This window comes from Cibotium barometz, chromosome 5 (assembly GCF_041138505.1).
Source record: "Cibotium barometz isolate CiBa-2024 chromosome 5, ASM4113850v1, whole genome shotgun sequence".
NCBI lineage: Eukaryota > Viridiplantae > Streptophyta > Polypodiopsida > Cyatheales > Cibotiaceae > Cibotium > Cibotium barometz.
Genome location: NC_141050.1, coordinates 34,680,839 through 34,700,355, shown reverse-complemented (window position 1 = coordinate 34,700,355; position 19,517 = coordinate 34,680,839). Strand labels below are relative to the sequence as shown.

At 46.9% G+C, this 19,517-nt stretch overlaps 1 protein-coding gene across 4 annotated transcripts in view; it reads left to right on the top strand.

Moving 5' to 3' along the window:
* Positions 1–292: 292 nt before the first annotated feature.
* LOC147638405 (ureide permease 5-like) overlaps positions 293–19,517 on the top strand; it is a 92,959-nt gene continuing 73,734 nt past the window's right edge. The window contains exons 1-2 of one of the 4 annotated variants that reach the window (XR_015265869.1): positions 294–485; positions 665–1,014. Coding sequence is in view for 1 of the 4 variants with exons in the window: in XM_086798333.1 (XP_086654459.1) it covers positions 787–1,014 (228 nt within the window). In the remaining 3 variants the exon portion in view is untranslated. Of the gene's footprint in view, positions 1,015–9,809; positions 9,907–19,517 lie in introns of all 4 variants that reach the window. The other 3 variants (XR_015265870.1, XM_086798333.1, XR_015265868.1) reach the window with 3 other exon arrangements.

Below are 19,517 nucleotides of genomic sequence, written 5' to 3'. Positions count from 1 at the left end.
AAATAAAAGGTATCGACAATTATTCCTCCTTCAAAGTGATGTTGGAGCTTGTCCCCTTGGAGCTAGGAGAACAAAAAAGAATAAATGTAAAACTGCCACGTAGACAAAAAGTTAGACTGCTGTGGATTTTCTGGATTCCAGATTCTAAGTGGTTGGTCTGTAGCACCATCCCTTGCGTGTGAACGTGTCCAGTCTAGAGGGCCTTGTTCACGCGCCTGTTCACACGAAGGCTGGTACGCTAAACGAAAAGGCTAGCTAATTTGGCGCTTATAAGCATTCAATTTCAATAGAAGTGAAAAAAGCGTGGTCGTGCTTTGAACTCTCCCGACGAACGGCCTCGCCTGCATTGTATTCTCTCGACAGGACGCACAAATGAATGCGGAAGGGGACGGAAGCAGGGGTTCAAAGAACCAGAAGTGCACCCTTTTGTCTTCCCAACGGTTGGAAAGGGGACGACGGAGGTTCCCGGCACGTCTTGGCGGAGGGTAACATTGACGTCCTCTGCTCAACGGCGGTTCCTGAAGACAGAGCGTTTGCAGCTGCAGCCGAGCCTTTGAGCAGCTGCAGGCTTGTTGTGACCAAAAAGGCGACAAGTTTGTTTCCTTTGTGCTTTCTTTCAGATGCATTTTTCCAATTCTCAGACATGGTAGCTTAGCCTTGACAGATTTCAGAGGCTCCTTTATGCCAGGTCAGTGCTTTTCATGGTTCATCGCCTACATGAACATACCATAGTTGGCTTGACACTGCTTCAAATCTCCTGTTGGTGGCAAAGACCTATATAGAAGTATGTATTTAGTTCAAGATAGAACTGGGGCCATTGTCTTGATGCTTCTTTCTCTATGGTGCCTTGGCTCCTGGCCTGCATTTTTCAACATCTTGGAGCGGAGAGGACGCTTGCCACAGCATACATATCTCGATTATGCTATTAGCACCTTCATTGTTGCAGTATTGTTTGCTGTTACATTCGGACAGATTGGGTTCTCAACCCGAAATTTCTCAACACAGCTTTTACAGGTCAGACATACTCTGTATTTGGATAAATGTCTGAAACTAAAAAACATTTTTTTAATGGTGCTTGACCTTCATTTTTAAATATTAATGAAAGGTTGCTTGTAATTTTCCCAGTTGCTGACAAAAAATTTCCCACTGCTTTTTCAAGCCACACCAGTAGTCCAACGGCATGGACCTTTTCAGATTGGCTCTACAACACTCCTCCCAATCCCGGGTCGTATGATATAGGATGTAAATGTTGTAGCTGCCATTTGCCAAATGAGCATGTTTGAAACTTTGTACACATTGCTGCCACCATGAGTGCTCCAGGCTATTCGTGTGCAAGAAAAGTATGTAGCAATGTTGCTTTTCTTGCTAATACACGATGACAAATATTAAGAACAGTCAGTCCACTATGCATTTTGGGCGAACAGACCCTCTCATATCTTGAAAGTCTTAGTGCTTTTTTATGATGCTTTGTCTTCCACGGAACTTCCATTGTATGTGATATAAAACCAGCAATCTGTGTTTTTGACCATATTAGAAGTGGCAAGAAAAACTGAATGTATGCCATGGGAATAGATTGCACAATTCGAAGCCGCACATGAAGAGGTCGAGTAGAGAATTGCCAATAATCTAGTTTTGCTTGCATTTTTTGAATGACCCATTGAGTGGCATCTTGGTGTGACACATTCCATCCTAATGGATATCTCAAGTGTCGAACAATGTCAGTGGGTGGAAGGATCTGTCCTGGCCATAAAATGCTGTGTCCATCCATTGCCTTCAATGGCAACAATTTGAATTTCCTGAAGTTTGTAAATAGTCCTACAGTCTCACCAAAAAGCTCAAGAGCTTGCGTAAGATACTGAGATCATTATTTTTAGGGAAGAAGAATGAGTCATCAGCATAAGCTTGAGCTACCAAAGCACGACTGCGTTGGTAGTTGCAACCCATGTAGTTGTCCATTGTTAGTGAGTTTATCCATATAAAGTAACAAAGGATGAGTCCCAATCGCATATAACAAAGCACTCAAAGGGCAGGCCAACTACCTAACGAATTTTCCCAATCTGTAACATGCAGCGGAAGTATTCGTAATTTGAGGATCGTGTCACACAAATGCTCACACCGTCTTCTGTATCGTGAGTAACGAGTTTCGCGAGTTTAGCAATCCACTTTAAGACTTCAAACTTTAAGAGAGAGAGAGAGAGAGAGAGACAGAGAGAGAGAGAGAGAGAGAGAGTGAGCTGTATTAATGTCTACCAGAGGCCGAACTCGACCTATGAGACAAATCAATGTACAACTGTCAATGTCCTCTGGATGTCCAGAAAAAAAGGACAAAATGAACATGAAATAAGCTATGAAAGCACTGAGCTAGTGGGGGGGTGTGATGGATGGAGCACTATTGCTAGAGGCTCAGTATGCAACCTATATATGTAGGGTATACAAGAATGCACTGCAGATCTGTCTAGCTCCAACCAGTACCATAATGGGGGTGTAATATGTGATACATAGGCGATGGCAAGGCAAAAATCCCTCGGAGCATGATCTTCGGGTGTGAGTGTGAGCGAGCGAGCCGCTCCTGGATATGGTGCTGATATCGAGTCCGTATCTCTGTGATTTCCCTCTGATGTAGTTTGGGAGTCTGGTAGCCTAGTGCTCTCGGTCTCCGTCTGGCTCGGAGGTCCGCAGCGCGCTGAAGTGTAACCCTCTCCTGTGTCAAGGTAGGCACTGGGATAGATCTCTAGAAGAAATCAGTGAGCTGGAGCTGCCGCCCACCTCTTCGTGTGGTATGAGTCCGCAGCAGTCTCTCTGTGGCGCTGTGTCTCTAGCAAGAACTGGCCAATACTGCGCTGGTCTGCGGACTCCATGATCTGGCGGAGTGAGGGATGTCCACTGAAGATTGTGGTGTATCTCTCTCTAATGACACTATATGCTCTGCATCTGCATACATAATGCTCCTCACTCTCAACCTCCTCCTGGCATAGTCTGCATATACTCTGCTCTGGGGATCCGTGTTGCCCTACTTGCCTCAATCTCAAGTTGGTGTGATGACACTCTGAGCTAGCCAATCGCCACTCCGGCACTGTGAGGCATGTACACATCCATATATCCGGGTCGCAGAATGAATCCATCGGCTGAGATACGCATAAACTGATCTCTGTATTATAGCATCTTCGGCGGTAGAGGCTGACTGGGTTTAATCCAAGTCTCTTGAGTCTATCGTTGCTATACATCCTGTCGAAGGACTCTGTTCCTCTCACTGTGAGAGCTGGATGTGTGGTGCATGTATATCATACTAGAAAGGTGGCAGGGTTTCTATGCTGAGACCATGCTGAGTGAGCCATTGTATCATCTGTGAATACCATGATCTCCTATCTCCACTTTCTGTGAGCTGCTTGGACGCCTCAAAAGCTCTATGTGAGAGTCGATCTAATGGCATATCTCTGGTCCTCTGTATGAAGCAGATCGTCTGGAAGAGGGCCTCTACTAGCATAGGAGGTGCAACAAACTCCGCTCAGACAATGTCATGTGGGACAGAGGGTTTGTTGCGGATCATCCGTGAGAGCATGAGAATCTGAGGCCTCTCTATCTGAGCCATGTGGAGGTGGCGAGTCCAGGAGTGTGTCAAACAATCACCCCTTCGTGCGGGGCACCTGGAAGTGTGCCTGGTGACATTGTCTCTCTAGCATGGCCAGAGCTGCATACCCTCGTGTGAGTCTATCCCTGGCTGCCTGTGCCATAGTAAATCTTCTGGCGGAGTTGTGAATGTAATCCCCAAGTACACATATGAGTCTACCACCTCTAGCTGTCCTCATGCTAGTGTGAAGATGGCTTGTCCCCTGAGGTGTGGAAAATCACGACCTTGGTTTTCCCAAGGTTCAGTGTAAGTCCCCTCTGTGTGCAGAAGTCATCGAGTGCATGGAGATGATGCTGTAGTCCCATCTGCGACTTAGAGACCAAAATAATATCATCTGCATATAGCATAATGTGGACTGTGGTAGCTGAGATGTCTACCCCGTCCCCACCACCGTGAACAATGAAGTCAGTCACCTCATCAATGTATAGCCCAAATAGTGTAGGAGAGAGTGGGCATCCTTGCTTCACACCTATGGTGCTAGCAATAACATCAGATAGCCCCCCAGGGCATCGTATGCGCCCATGGACCTGCTCATATAAAGCATAGATACCCCAGACCATCTCTGATGGGATCCCCAATGACTGGAGGCGCTGGAAGAGTCTCTCGTGTGGCACTGTGTCAAATGCTTTGCGGAAATCCACAAAGCAGCAGTATAATCTCCTCTCCCGCGCCCTAGCCTGATCAATCAGACATCTCAGAGTGAATATATGGTCAATAGTGGAGAAAGCTCGTTGGAATCCAGCCTGCCCTGGTGCTTGCAGTCCCTCCTTCTCTGCATATGAGCTCAACTTTGCCTCGAGCACTGCACCATAAAGTTTGGCCAATGTATGACCAATCATGATAGTCTTGTAGTTTCTGGGGTCTAGCATGTCTCCTGCTTTGTGGAGAGAGAAACTGTACACCGTATGGGGTCCTGAATTACCCACTGAAGGGCCCCCTATCCCGTTACTGGAATAGTATTTGCTTTATTTCTTTGAAGAGACTGATGGTGGACTGACGATAAGCCAAACGCAAGATCTAGGAGGACCAAGCATAGTCACAGGGGACGGCGGGGACGGAGCCTAGGAACGCTGGGACGCCGAAACGGGACGGCGCAGGGACGGGGACGGACGGACGTCCCCCGACGGGCGTTTCAAACCGGGGACGGCGTAGGGACGGGGACGGCTGTCGGGGACGACCCTGTGCGGGGACGGTAGAGAGCCGTTGCGCCTGCGCCTGCGCCCGTTTTTGGCCGTTGCGCCTGCCTGCCGCTTGCTTGCCCCTTCGTAGCCGTTTATGGCTGTTGGGCCTGGGCTCTTCTAGCCGTTTATGGTTGTTGGGCCTTGGCCCTCTCTCTCTCTCTTGCCCTTGAGGCTTTCCTCTCTCTCTCTTGCCTATCTATATAAGAGCCCACCTCTACAAGGCTACAAGCACACACAAGTTCATAACTCTCAAGGCTCATTGCTCAAGCTTTCAAGGCTCAAGCTTCTTGAATCTTCTCTCTTCCAACTTCCAAGTTCCAAGCTCTAGGGCCTAGGCTCTCACCTCTCCCTCAAGCCTCTTGAGTCTTCCAACTTCCAAGCCTCTAGGCTCTCTCTCTCTCTCTCTCTCTCTCTCTCTCTCTCTTTCTCTCTCATTCCTCAAGGCTCTCTCTCTCTCTCTCTCTCTCTCTCATTCCTCAAGGCTCAAGAGTCAAGCCATCTTCAACCATGGCATCCTCCTCACGTGCCGGGGCTTCTCGTAGAAGGACAACGGGATGGACATGGTGGGAGGAGGTAAACTACACCACATCCGTTCATGGAGGCGGTTCTCGGCCATGGGTATGCAAGCTTTGCCCGTACCGGCGAACGGGTGGCGCCGACAAAGTGCGAGCCCACCTCTTGCATGAGAGTGGGCATGAGGTGAGGTTTTGCATGAATGTCACGCCCGAGAAGAGACGGGAACTTCTTGACAAGCTAAGCGTCTACGAAGCGGTCAAAGCGACAAGAAGGACGCCACGAGTGGCCGTGGATCCCGTGACGATGGGGAGAGGAACTCAAGCCTCTACCATGGAGTCATGTGGTGGATCGGGATCATGCACACCATCACCTTCACCATCAAGTCGGAATGTTACTCCATCCACGACACCGGAACCCTCCATCTCCACGGTCTCTCAATCATTACGTGGCCCACGGCGACAATCTACACTTGGGGAGAATTGGAACCCCAAGTTGAAGGAGGAGGTGGATATGGCGGTGGCCCGCTTCTTCTTCCACGACCACATTGCCTTTCAAGCGGCTAGGTAAGTGCAATCGATCATTGCCAATTCATCATTCATGTTTTCATCACCCTAGTCCCCTTCTCATTAGTAAATTACTTTCTTGAATAGCTCGGAATACTTCAAGGTAATGGTTAAGAAGATTGGGGAGTATGGCTCAACCTATACGCCCCCCTCATCCGAGAGCTTGCGCACTACATTGCTCGACAAGGAGAAGCGCATTGTAGAGCAAGCGGCCGACAACACAAAGCGGCAATGGGAGAGGAACGGAGTCTCCCTCATTGTGGATGGATGGAGTGACACCCACAAGAGGAGTATTCACGGCATGGTTGCATATTCCCGCGGAGAGATGTACTTCATCTCATCTCATGATGCATCCGGCACTGGGAAGAGCGCGGATGTGCTTGCGGCGGAGTGGGCTACCACCATGGAGATCGTTGGCCTCGAGCATGTAGTGGGCTTTGTTGCGGATGGGGAGCCTTCCAATAGGGCGGCGGGAGCTATTCTCCAAAGTATGTATGGACATGTCACGGTGTCCTTTTGTATGGCTCATTGCCTAAACAACCTCCTCAAGGACATCGGGGCATTACCATGGATCAGCCCGCTCATTGAGGAGGCCAACACCATGGTCTCCTTTGTTCTCAACCACCAAAGACTTCGGCATGAGTTCAACAAGAGGTCCTGTCTCTCTCTCCTCAAATATTCCGACACCCGGTTTGCCTACAACTTTCTCATGTTGGGCCGGTTGAAGGATTGTAGTGGTGCTTTGAGGGGGCTTTTCCTTAGCGACGAGTTTGTCGCCATGCAAGAGTCCCATACAAACACTGGCCAAGAGTGTAGGCTACGGGCGGATGACGCCTCTTGGTGGGAGCGTGTGAAGACCACAGATGCTATGGTGAGGCCCATAGTCCACCTGTTGAGGATTGTAGACGCTATGCAGCCATGCATAGGTAAGGTCTACGAGGCCATGGATCGCATGATAGAGAAGTTGAAAGACTTTGTGCCTGACGAAGACAGATACGAGGAGATCCATGCCTTGTGTCTAGGAAGGTGGAATTCCTACTACTCTCCATTGCATGCAGCAGCTTATGTGGTGGACCCAGAATTCCAAGGCAACAAGCAGGAGAGCGACCGGGAGGTGAGTGCTGGATGGAGGATCATCTTGGATCGTCTTGTGCCTGATGCATCGGTTAGGCGCAAGATCAGGGACCAGCTTTCGATGTACAGGTCATTTCATGGCTCCTATGGCTGTCATGATGCACAGGTTGACCGCTCCAAAGTTGGTGCTGCTCTATGGTGGGAGGACTTTGGTTTAGATGGACCGGAGCTGCAGCAGCTTGCCATCCGCATACTTAGCCAGGCCGTCAGCTCCTCTTACTTGGAGCAACTTTGGAGTACCTACAGCCACATTGCCTCTAGGAAGAGGAACCGACTCGGGGTAGAGCGTGCCAATGACCTTGTCTTCGTCAGCGCGAACTTGCGAATGCTTTGCAAGAGCGTGACCAAGAAGGCAGATTCCTTCACCGAGTGGGAGATGAGTCAACAAGAAGAGCAACGGGAGGATGAGGTGCAGGAGCAGCATGCCAGTGAGGATGAGACTGAGGATGAGCTTGATGCTTCTTTGGCACAAGCTACCCATGACCATGAGGCGAGCACTTCACGTGGATGATCATTCATGGGCCTTACTACTTAGCTCTAGCCTCTAGCCTCTAGTCTTTAGCACTTTTTTGTCATTGACTCATTTGAGTCCGTCCTTGTATTTTGCCTCCTTAAGGCTTAGTCCTGACTCCTGAGTCCTGACTCTTGAGTCATGACTCATTTTGTATCTACTTAATTATTAATATGACTCAAAATCTTACCATTTTAGTGTAAATTTGTGCTCATTTTGATGTACTTCCAAAGTAGAATAAGTGCAGAGTAGAAAAATTTTAAAAAAAAGTATTTTTTGAGTGCCGTTTCCTCCCCCGTCCCCGTTCCCTACTTATGGCCGTCCCCCGTCCCGTCCCCGTCCCCGTCCCCCGTCACCGTCCCCCGTCCCTTGTGACTATGGGACCAAGAGTTGGGCTGAACTGTACACGGCTTGTACATGGCTGTAGAAGCACCAGTGATGACCAATCTTGAGCCTATGCACTCTTCCCAATGGATGTAGGAAGGCTGCAAATCTGAGGCTGAGAGAAGGGGCTGATTGGGACTGTTCTAGACCATGTATGAATGCTGAAAATGAGTATGAATGCTGAGTTTTAGCTTCAGCAAGTGGCTGTAGCAAAACGATGCATATGAGGATGCTGAAAACTGTATGAATGTTGAAAACGCAAGCGGTGCTGAATGCTGATTTGCTCAAGCGTTGATGCTCCTATATGCTAATGAGGAAAACGCTGAAGGCTGATGTGCTGAATTTGGCAATCGCAATCACTCCTTGTGCTGAAGGCTCCAAGCGTTGAGTGCTTCAGGGCTGAATGAGATATGAATGAATGAAAGGACTACATGCTCAGCGATTTATATGGACGAGGGATGCTGGTCGGCTGGCTACAGAGCTGGCCGACTGCATTTATCCTGGCTAAAATAAATAAATGATGTAAAAATGCCCAAAAAATGCTATAAATTATGGGAATAATACCGAATAAATTCTAATGGATGCTAGATGATATCTGAAAGCTTCTGCAATGGTTTAGATGGCTTACATGTATATGGGATGAATGCTATGCATAAATGCACACATGTCCTGATGCAAACTCTAAGGCTTCTACTGACACTACATGCATGAATGCATCTCTTCAAGTGGGTTAAGGGACTTGGACTGATTGACTGAGTGTCTAAGGCTGAGAATGACCTACGTAGCTCGTGCCTGACTTATCCTGGACTGACGATTACAATGGGTCCTAAAAGGAGCTAATACTGTACAATGTTGCACTGATGATGATGAGCCATCTTGTCACCATGCGCTACAGTGCAGAGTGCATGTGACACAATACCCAAGGAGAGGACAATTCTTTGCCCAGTATGCATTGTGTCGTGCTGTCCTGATATAGCAAGTAAATGACATCACACATTTTTTCTCCAAACCCAAGCTTTGTCATTACTACAGTAATATAATTCCACTGAACTGTATCAAAGGCCTTCGCCATATTTGTTTGCAATAATAAGACATCTTGCTCTCTATGTTTGGCATATTCTATTTTCACATGTGCATTACATATATTATTTGTGATTTGTCTTCTAGGGACAAAGCCATACTGTGTTGGATGCAGGCCCCTATTCAAGATCATTTTGATCCTAGTAGTGATCATTTTAGTGATTAATTTACAGATCACAGGCATTGATGTAATAGGCTGGCATCAGAGATATTTGGACACATTTGGCACTAGTTTGACTAACTTCTCTTGCCAAGAGGATGATATAATACCCTGTAACCATGATTGATCGATAATAAGCGAGAGTGTCCGTTCTAGTATTTTCGAGAATTGAAGAAAGAATTCCACAGTTAAACTATCCCAATGTGGGGATTTCCATCGACCCAATGATTTAATTGCATGCCTGAATTCTAATTCCGAGAAAGGACCTTCAAGATCTTGCGCTTCTTGTACATCCATGATTTCTTCCATATGAGAAAGTAGCTCAGCATGAGCACAAGAAGCACTATTTGTCAATGTTGCAAAAGAATGCTGAAAATGAGTAACACATGCTTTCTCCAACTTCATAAGATTTTGTGTAAGGAAAGCTCTGTGATTTAATGGCAATTCAGTAGTCCAAATCTTTTGGAGATTTTGTTTCCACCACGTAGCTGTCTTATCCATATTTGAAAGCCTGTTCAAATGAGTAGCAATCCACTGCTCAGGAATTATCTATTTGTACATTTGGGCATTGGTGAGATGTGACATAGGTACTTTGGAAAAACCAGGCTTAGCCCTAACATCCAATCTAACAATCTGTTCTCTTGATTGACAGGTGGAATCAGTTCAAATCGTTGCAACAAAGCTATAATTTTCTCTCTTCAAGCTTGTAATGCATGTCCAAATTTCATATCCTCTGTGCCTATGGGAATGTAAGTATTCTGCCATTCAGAGAGACAACATCCTTGATTAGACGTGTATTTTTAGTGGAAGGAAAATAGGCTTTCCTTGGCTCTTGAATTGGCAGAGGTTTCATAAAAACTCTGCTCCAGTGAATGCTCTCCAATCTCAATGAATTACCTATCTCTGAAGATCTTCCAGACCAGTGCAAGTACCGGAGGACTTTTTTCCAATCAGCAATCGGTCTAGTAGTGAAAGGACAGCCTGGCACGCACACATGCACACGCACACACACACACACACACACACGAGTGCATACACAACATACGTACATGCATTCATTATACATATGCACATACATATTGAAGACAGCAAAGGGAAACATCAAAGGGAAATAGACCTCTATAGCACCCTCTACTCCCTCACCGATAGGCAACAACTCGAGCAAGAACGGAGCACTCCCTCTACTCTCACCATAAAACTCAACACATATAACTCAAACCCATCAAGTAAAACTTGAGAACACTTAGTGAAGCACACCATGCTTGTAGACCGAGAATGAATTGAGGTAGATGAAGAGAAAAGAGAAGAAACTCCATAGCATCAACGAATGTAAACAAAATTCATGAGATGAGAAAAAACACTACAATCATTATTTGTAACATGTAGCGGAATTATGTGTAATGAAGGATCCTGTCACTTAAGTCTCACACCGCCTTCTTTATCCCGAGTTTCGCAAGTCTTTAGCAATCCACTTTTAGCACTTCAAACTTTAAGAGATGAGATGAGAGAGAGAGAGAGAGAGAGAGAGAGAGAGAGAGAGAGAGAGAGAGAGAACTATACACGGTATCGGGTCCCAAATTACCCACTGAAGGGCCCCCTCCTATTGCTAGGAGTATTTGCTTTATTATCTTTGAAGAGAATGACTGAGGGACTGACTTTGGATTGTAGATAACCCAAACACAAGATCTCTGAAAGACCAAGAGTTGGGCTGAATTGTACACGGCTGTAGAAGCACCAATGATGACCGATCTCAAGCCTATGCACTCTTCTAATGGAATTGTCACGTGCATCCCGCACTTGGATGCCACATAGACATATCTCTATGGAAGGTGCAGGACCTGGGGTGGAAAACTGGTCCCATGTGAGCCCAGTCTGGGACGAGTCAGCCAGGGTTCCACTCCAGTCATCGGAGGTCAAGTGTGCATTGTCCTGCACATGCGTCCAAGGTCAGGTGTGCATTGTCCTGCACATGGAACAATGCCAGTCCGCGCTGTGAGTCTCCCTCTGGAATGATGTCAGGTGCTCTGTGTGTTTGGTCGGCGACCAGATGCCAGACATTTGTGTAGGCATGTTGGGTTTTGCATGTAGAGATGGGGCCACCCCAAGACCATTGATGTGGGCATGGGGGAGGTGTAGACCCACCCCCAAGGGGCCAGGAGGGCCCCGACTGTGCCCACCAGCCATGTGATGGGCTGGAAGGGGCTGTCGGCCAGCCAGCCCTAGGGCATTGGGACAGCCAGCCGACTGGGCAACAAGGCCTAGAATGGCTGTCGGCCAAGTGTGGGACAACCCACACAGGCTGCCCAGCAGTACAATACCCTTGCGCAGGGCTGTCCAGCAGTTGGGTACTGTTCTTGGTTCATGCGCAAGATGGCCAGTCCATAAAATGGTGTGAAATCTAGTCGTGAGGCTCTTTAGTAGTTGGTCGACTGGATACATTATGGGGTATAAATACCCAAGTCTTGTTTTCATTCATTCATCTCATATTTCACCAAGTGCTGAAGCCAATCAAAGGGCCAGGACAGCCAAGGAGAAGCTAACGCAAAGGGGTGAAGGATTGAAGGTCAAGGGCAGAGGATTCTCCTCAGGCAAGAAGGTTCAGGTTCAGTCTTTTATTTCAGTTTTGCATCATTCTAATAAAAGCAAATAAACCATCCGTGGTGGGGGCCCTACAGAGGGTATTTGGGACCCAATACTGTGTCCTCTTCTCCCTCCCTCTCTCTCTCTCTCTCTCTCTCTCTCTCTCTCTCTCTCTCTCTATTTTTCTGCACATCTACATTCAGTTTTGTGCGTTAATTTCGTCGCCGACAAGTGTGCTGATTTCTGAGCATTGAAGTTACCGATCTCCCCTGAAGCTTCCGCATGTTACAATGGTATTAGAGCCTACTTCAAGTGTAAAGATTTAGCAAGAAACCAGAAATTTTTTCTGGTTTAGCAAGAAACCATAAATTTTTTCTCTCGTGTGGTTGGTTTTCAGATTTCGGTGGACCACCCCTTTCGGAGTGACTCCTGTCCCTTGAAGGACGGTTGGTTTTCAGCCTCTGGAAGTCTCCCGCACACATTGTGGATGGTCAGATTGCGCTCCGGAAAGGAGGTGCATTTTCCTTCTGTGGCGAGCTTCAACGACGAGAGAGACTAAGAACCTTGAGTCTTTGTACAAAGGGGATAAGGTCTGGGTGGTGGACATTGAGTCATGTCCACCTCGGGACATCAGTGTGTGTGAACACCGTTTTGGTCGCCCAAAACTTAATGAAGTGTGTACACTCACTTATAAATTAGTGCTAACTCCTAAGGCTAGGTTTATGACCAATACTTATCACTTGTTACATGGCACATAACCATGTCAGCAGACAGTTTCACACGCACGGTTATTGGCCGGACGTCCCCTTACCCAGAACTACACATTGGTCAAGCAAGCATGAAAACAGCATGCAATTTCAATTGTAAGCAAGCACATAAAGATGCTATGCAATTTCAATTGTAAGTAAGCACATAAAGATGCTATGCAATGCAGCATTGGTATGGACAATCCCCGTTCATGAGACTATACCGAAATAGGCGTGCTCCAGGCAAGTACACGAGGTACCAGACCCAATGGAACAATCCACCAAGCATTTTCGGGCATGTACAGGGATGCACAAGTCCCAACGGAAAGCCAAGTCCACAGTATCACATTTGTGGCATCAATCCCCGGCATATACAACTGTCATGGACACCAGTCCAATGTACATACATGATAAGAAAGCATGGGTGGACCAATTGGGTGCCCAAATGGTGACAGTTTCAATCTCTGTTTCATGATGCGCAAATAGACCCAATCCTCTTCGTTGAAGTGGACATCTCATCTAGAATTATTTGCCTGTTTGCTATAAGCTTCCTAGGCTTTGGTCAAGCAGTCTTTAGTTGACTTAAAGATTTCTAAAAATGCTTCCGTCGTTTTGTTAGCCTCAAGAGATGGAGACACCATTCTCTTCAAAAGAGAAGAGAAACTGCGACCAAAGGTTGCCTCGTACGGAGTCCGTCTGACACTGGATGAATGAGTATCGTTCAAGATGGCTTAGACCAATGGAAGATAATGTTTCCATTTGGACTGCTGGTCATGACAGTATGACTTGAGAACATCAATGGCCAACTGGTTATAGATTTCTATCTGGCCGTCTGGCTGTGGATAGAATGCACTAGACAATTGTAACTTGGTTCCAAAGTTCTCGAATAATGCCTTGTGAACTTGGAGTTCTAGTCTGATGTAATGGTTCTAGGCAAACCACAAATGGGGTACCAGTGCTGTTGGAAATAAGTGCACACTAGGTGTACTATTTCTCTAGTCTACATTTGTCTACATTTGTCTTAAGTCTTGAGTATGTGCCATGTGGCACCTCTATAATTGTCCCATAAGTCAGTCTACTCTATCTTTTACTTCTCACCTATATATTGTGGGTGTCACATCAATGAAAGTATCAATCTTGTGTCTTGTCTACACTCATCTCAAGGTATGTCTACGCTTTGTATCTTTTTCTAGTCTTGCTTTCATTTCAGTTTCAGTTTCAGCTTTGTCTCTACCCCATTTTTCATAACATGGTATCAGAGCAGGTTTATCCTGGCTCCCCTCATCTTTGCCCCTGTTTCCTGTGAGCGACTGCCCCTCTTCTCTCTCTTGCTGCAGTCACTTGGTTCAGAACAGGCCGCCGCTTAGCTGGTTGCTGCCCCTGCTCTTGGTAATCGACCTGCTGCTGTAGCAGCCCAACAACTATCTGTTGCCACATTTTTGGGAGCTGCCTCACGCCTTTTTTTTGCATCTCACCATTTCTATATGTTCGCTCCTGTCCTCTAGTATTGCACATGCAGCTCGTCATATCAGTAAGCAACCCGCTGGCCTGAACTTTCTGTCCGCCCACTTTCTTGCTGTCCGCCCTGTTCAGGCTCATACAGCTCGTTTTCGTGGAGCTGCTATTGTTCTCTTTCTTGGAGCTGCTGCTGCCCGTTGTACTGTTGCTGCTCTCCTTTGGCTGCCTTCTTCATCGACTCAAGGGTGCGCATCATCTAGAAGCAGCTGCACATCGACTTTCCTCCTGTTAACGAGCTATTTGCTGCATTCAGTTCTGCCATTGCTTCCTCTTGAAGAGTCTACAAGGTACTGTGCATTGTCTCCTTCAGTTTGCTGGTCAATCCTTTTCTTATCCTCATATCTGCAAACTGCTAGTTCCTCATGCTTCGATGGGCTGTCACATGCTATGGCCTTGACAAGTGGTGAGAGAGCCGGCTTCTAAAAACAGTTTGGATCTCTTCTTTCATTCATTTCTGCAATCTTGTAAGGGAATAGACACTGCCCTTGCATTTTAGCAAGAGGTAAGACCTTCCCACATGGCCTCTTCTACTCATTCTCTCATGTCTATCGACAAATTCAATGGGTCCAACTTTCATACTTGGCAAATCAAAATCAAGTGCCATCTTATGAAAGAAAGTCTTTGGGACGTTGTTCACCATGCTGCTCCCGAAGATTCCGACATTGAGCAAGTTATCACTTATGCTCCCACTGCCAAGAATGACAAAGCCTATGCTATCATCTTGCTCGGTCTTGGAGATGATTACATTCATCACATCTCCGACATACAGTCTGCTTCTCGAGCATGGATCACTTTGGATACCCTTTTTGGACCCCGCTCTAAAAACTCTAAGATTGCACCTATGATCTCATTCTTTGATCTATATATGCAGGAGGGAGCTACTATAGCCTCTCATGTCAATTATTTTCGCAGTCTTATGGTTCAGCTTGCATCAGTGAAGTCCCCCATCAGCGAAGGCAGGCGGGGGGGGGGCTAATGGAGGGGCGGCGGGCAATGCAGCGAGGGAGGGGGGGCAGCAACGAAGGCAGGCGGGGGAGCAAGGGAAGGCGCGAGGAGCGAGGGGAGGCGAGGGGGCGAGCAGGCAGGGAGGCGAAGGGCGCAGCTGTGCAGGCAACGCGAGCAGGGAGGGGGGTGGGAGCTTCAGCGAGCACTAGTGAAGGTGGACTTTATGAGAGTAGAACTTTGTCAGCTTATGCACAGTTGTGCCCAGCATTTGGTCGCTTTGCCCTTGCGTTTGGCGGTCAGTCAAGCAGTTTGTTTGCTCAGTCTTGTGGACATAGTTGAGCTTGTATTTAGTTCTCCAAAAGAAATAAAGCAAATTCTTCTGCTAATTTGGGACCCCATCTGGTGTCATCTCGATTACATCTTTCAGATTCATGTATGTTGTTTAAAGGATTGCTAAAGAATCACTAAATTGAGGTTCAAAGAAGGCCTCATTGTTTCACACGGTCCTAACTTGGCGTATGCTACATCTGCTGCAACTTCTTCACAGCTATCATGCCTTGGTAGCTCATGTGGATACAGATTTGTGGCATGCTCGCTACGGGCATCTGAATTATACTTCTCTGCAGCTGCTGACTTCTCAGTAGATGGTCGAGGGTCTTCCACTACTGAAACCCTTTCACTCCACTTGTGTGGCTTGTCTTCATGGCAAGCAACACCGAGATGCCTTTTCTCATGAGGCTACTCATCGGGCTTCTCATATTTTGGAGCTCATTCATATGGACTTGTGCGGCCCCATGCGGACTACTACCTAAGGAGGAGCTAGGTACTTTATGCTTATTATTGATGATTACTCATGTAAAGTTTGGGTTTATTGCTTAGGAGAAAAATCTCAAGCTTTCTCTCGCTTCCAAGAGTGGGCGACTTTGGTCGAGACTGCGGTTCGACAAGTCCGCTCCGACAATGGAGGAGAATTCATCTCCAAAGCCTTACATAATTTTTGCTCACAGAAAGGTATAAGTTGTAAATTTTCCACACCTCACACTCCTCAGCAGAATGGTGTGGTTGAATGCAAGAACAAGACTGTTCAGGAGATGGCCTGTACCATGCTTTCTTCTTGTGATCTTTCTCCCTCTTTCTAGGGAGAAGCTGTGAGCACTGCTGTATCATCAACCGTTCTTCTACAAAAGCGGTTTCTCATATGACTCTAGAGGAGGCTTTTATTGGACAGAAACCTTTCGTCTCTCATTTCAGGATTTTACGTTGTGATGCCTATGTTCATATCCCTGATTCTGACAGATCCAAATTTGATCCCAAGTCAAGAAAGTACAAATTCCTTGGATATAGCTCTCATTCCAAAGCTTATAGATTATGGGATTTGGAGTTGTGGTCCTTGGTGATTTCTCGTGATGCTCACTTTGTTGAACCCTTAGATGCCTCTTGCTCTCATCCTGAGCTTTCCATCGAGGTCCCTTCTCCTTCCTTGGCCACCCCAACTCCACCACTAGCTTCTCCACCATCAACTTCTTTACCCCCTGCCTCTCCATCCCCACTTCCTCCTTCCCTGGCTTCTCCTCCTCCTCCTGCTTTTGTGCAACGGAGGATTGCCCCCAAGATTCCACGATGGCTAGAAACCACTGTTTATGATTCTCATCTCTCCGATGTGGAACTTCATCAGCTTGCTGATTCTTCAGCACAATCTTTGACACAAGCAAGGAGATTATAGCAGCTTCATCATTCTTGTAACCTTGCCCTGCTGAGTACAGTTATACAGTCATATGAGCCTACTACAGCTAAAGAGGCTCTTGCTCTTCCTCTTGAGTGGCGGGTAACCATGGAGGTCGAGATTGATTCCATTGAGAGGAATCGTACATGGGAGTTTGTGGACCGGTCTTTGCATCGACAGGTCATTGGGGTCAACTCGGTCTTTAAGACCAAGTTTCATGCTAATGGATCTCTGGACAAACACAAAGCTAGATTGGTTGCGAAAGGGTACTCTCAGATTGAGGGTGTGGATTATGAAGAAACTTTTCCTCCTTCAGCTAGATACACCACCATCCGGACAGTTCTTGTTCTTTCTGCTCATGAGCGTTGGCCGGTTTATCAAATGGATGTCAAGTCTCCCTTTCTTAACGGTGAGTTACATAAGGAGGTGTATGTTGAACAACCTCAAGGTTTTAATGTTCCCAGACATGAGGCTAAGGTGTACAGATTGCACAAAGCTCTTTAAAGTTTGAAACAGGCACCCAAGGCGTGGTATGATAAGATTGATGCATTCTTTCTTTCCCTTGGATTCCAGACATGCTTTGCAGACAACAATCTCTATGTCTTTGCTCAAGATGCTTTGCTCTGTTTGATTGCCTAATATGTTGATGATTTATTGATCACTGGCTCACATCTTGCTAAGATTTTTTTATTTTTTTATTTTTTCAGAAAGGAGACTTATATTAAGTATGAAAATTTTTACAAAATGGAGATTTCACACCAAGCAAGGTGGAGATCTCAACCAATCAGGAGCCCTGTGCTGCCAATAGGGTCCCGAATGAGAGGATGTGAAAAAGATACCAATGTCCCACTCTCTCATAAACTGGCCGCGCTTCCTCTCTGCAGCCCTCGAAGATCCCTACATTCTGGCCGAGGTAGCCATAATGGTGTGAATAATATCACTCCAAATCCTGCAAAGACACTGAGAAACAAGAACGGGATTACACTCAATGGCCTTAGTGCATCTGGCCTTCCAGATATTCCAGGCTGAGATGCTAGCAATAATCTCCCAAGAACTCTCCAACCTCTTGTGTCGGAGGGACAAAGTGTGAAAGTTGCAAATCGTGAAGACAACACTGCCTAGCAACTCCTTGCCTAACCATAATGGCCAAGCTCGTGTCAGTCCCCTCGAACCTTAGTTGAGGCCGAGACTGTGTCAACCAAATGATAGAACCAAAAGAAATGATAACATCCCTCTTAATCCCACCAAAGAGGTGTGCAATTGCAGACCAAATCCTCTGTGCTTCCTTGCATTCCCATAAACAATGGTAAACTGACTCCGAAACTCCTGCACATCTAGGGCATGCTGGGCAAGCACAAGTAACAGACCACCATGAAGGGAAACCCAGATAAAGGAGAAAATGTGGCTTCCTATAAGAATGCCACAATCTCCGCCAAAATACCCTCTGAATGTCAATCGAAATGCCGTAAGATTCCCAATGGGGTCTAAGAGTAGGGACACTTTGAATGTGTCCCAAGATAAGATGTCTGGCATTCCGCACCGTATAACTGAAAAAAGGCATGCTTTTCAAAGGGTTAACAAGCATCCTTCCACTCCCACTCACCGGGGTTCCAATGCAAATGTCTGATAGGGCAGCCACGAAACAACCAAAGGCTCTAACCCTCTCTGTGATCATCACTGGGGGGGTCAACAAAGACGTGCTTCCCTAACCTGCCAACAACTCTGATTGGACGAATCTGGGGGCCCTCAATAAGGTCCTGCACATCACATCTCTCCAGTTGCCATCCATCCTGTACAGAAAAAAAAAACCGGTACATCATCCTCCCTAGGCAAGGAGATACCCATAACCTGAAAAGGAACACTTGTCCCATAGAAAACCCCGAACCAAGAGTGATGACGACCTTCCAGAAAAGATCCAATAATCCAGTGGTTGGGAATGGTTGCATAAATCTCTGCAATCCTTCGGCTGGAGCCTCTAAAATGCTGCATGAAATCCAATCTCTGCACCTCGGTAAGGCTCTGAAACCTCTTCCAAGCCAGCACTTGGGGGCATAGGGCCTCCCAACCAGCCTAGAGAATATGCATAGCTGCCCCAAGAGGCCTACCATGCACATCTAAGATCAAATCATTCCACAGAATGGGCTGCCTGTTAGCTTCCTCCGCTAAACGCGGGGGGATGTGTACCAAAAAACTCCTCAGGCAGTCCTAGGCCCGTAGGAGGGACCTAACCAGGGGGGACGAAGGGGAGCGGCGAACTGCATCTGAAAAAATAAAGCGTGAGCTGAGGGTCCAATCACCTCTGCGAACAGGGACACACTTCGTGATTTGTTGCATGAAACCTGCTCATAGCCTCAGCTACAATGAGGTATAGTAAAGGGGCGAGGGGACAACCCTGCCTCATCGAACGGGAAATCTGTAAATGCTCGCCGCGCCCCCCACAAGCTAAAACAGTGCTATGAGCCTCCCTATATAAGTAGGACACCCCTCTGATCCAATTTTGGGAAAACCCCATATGTGCCATAGTGCCCTCCAAAAAATCCCAATCCACTCTGTCATAAGCTTTTTCAAAATCAAGCAAAAGAATGGCAAGAGGCTACTGACTAGACTTTGCCCACTCGACAGCTTCCCAGAAAGAAAGATGTTATCAAAGATACTCCTTCCTTGGAGGAACCCATTCTGTGTATCATGGATAGTCCTTTGGAGAATCGGTTGCAACCTTATACTCAAGGCTTTAGCTAAGATCTTATATGGAGATCCAAGGAGAGTGATGGGCCTTCATTGTTTGATGTGAGTCTTGTCCCCACTCTTGGGGATAAGGTGAATCAGCCCCTCCGTGAGGTATGGCGGC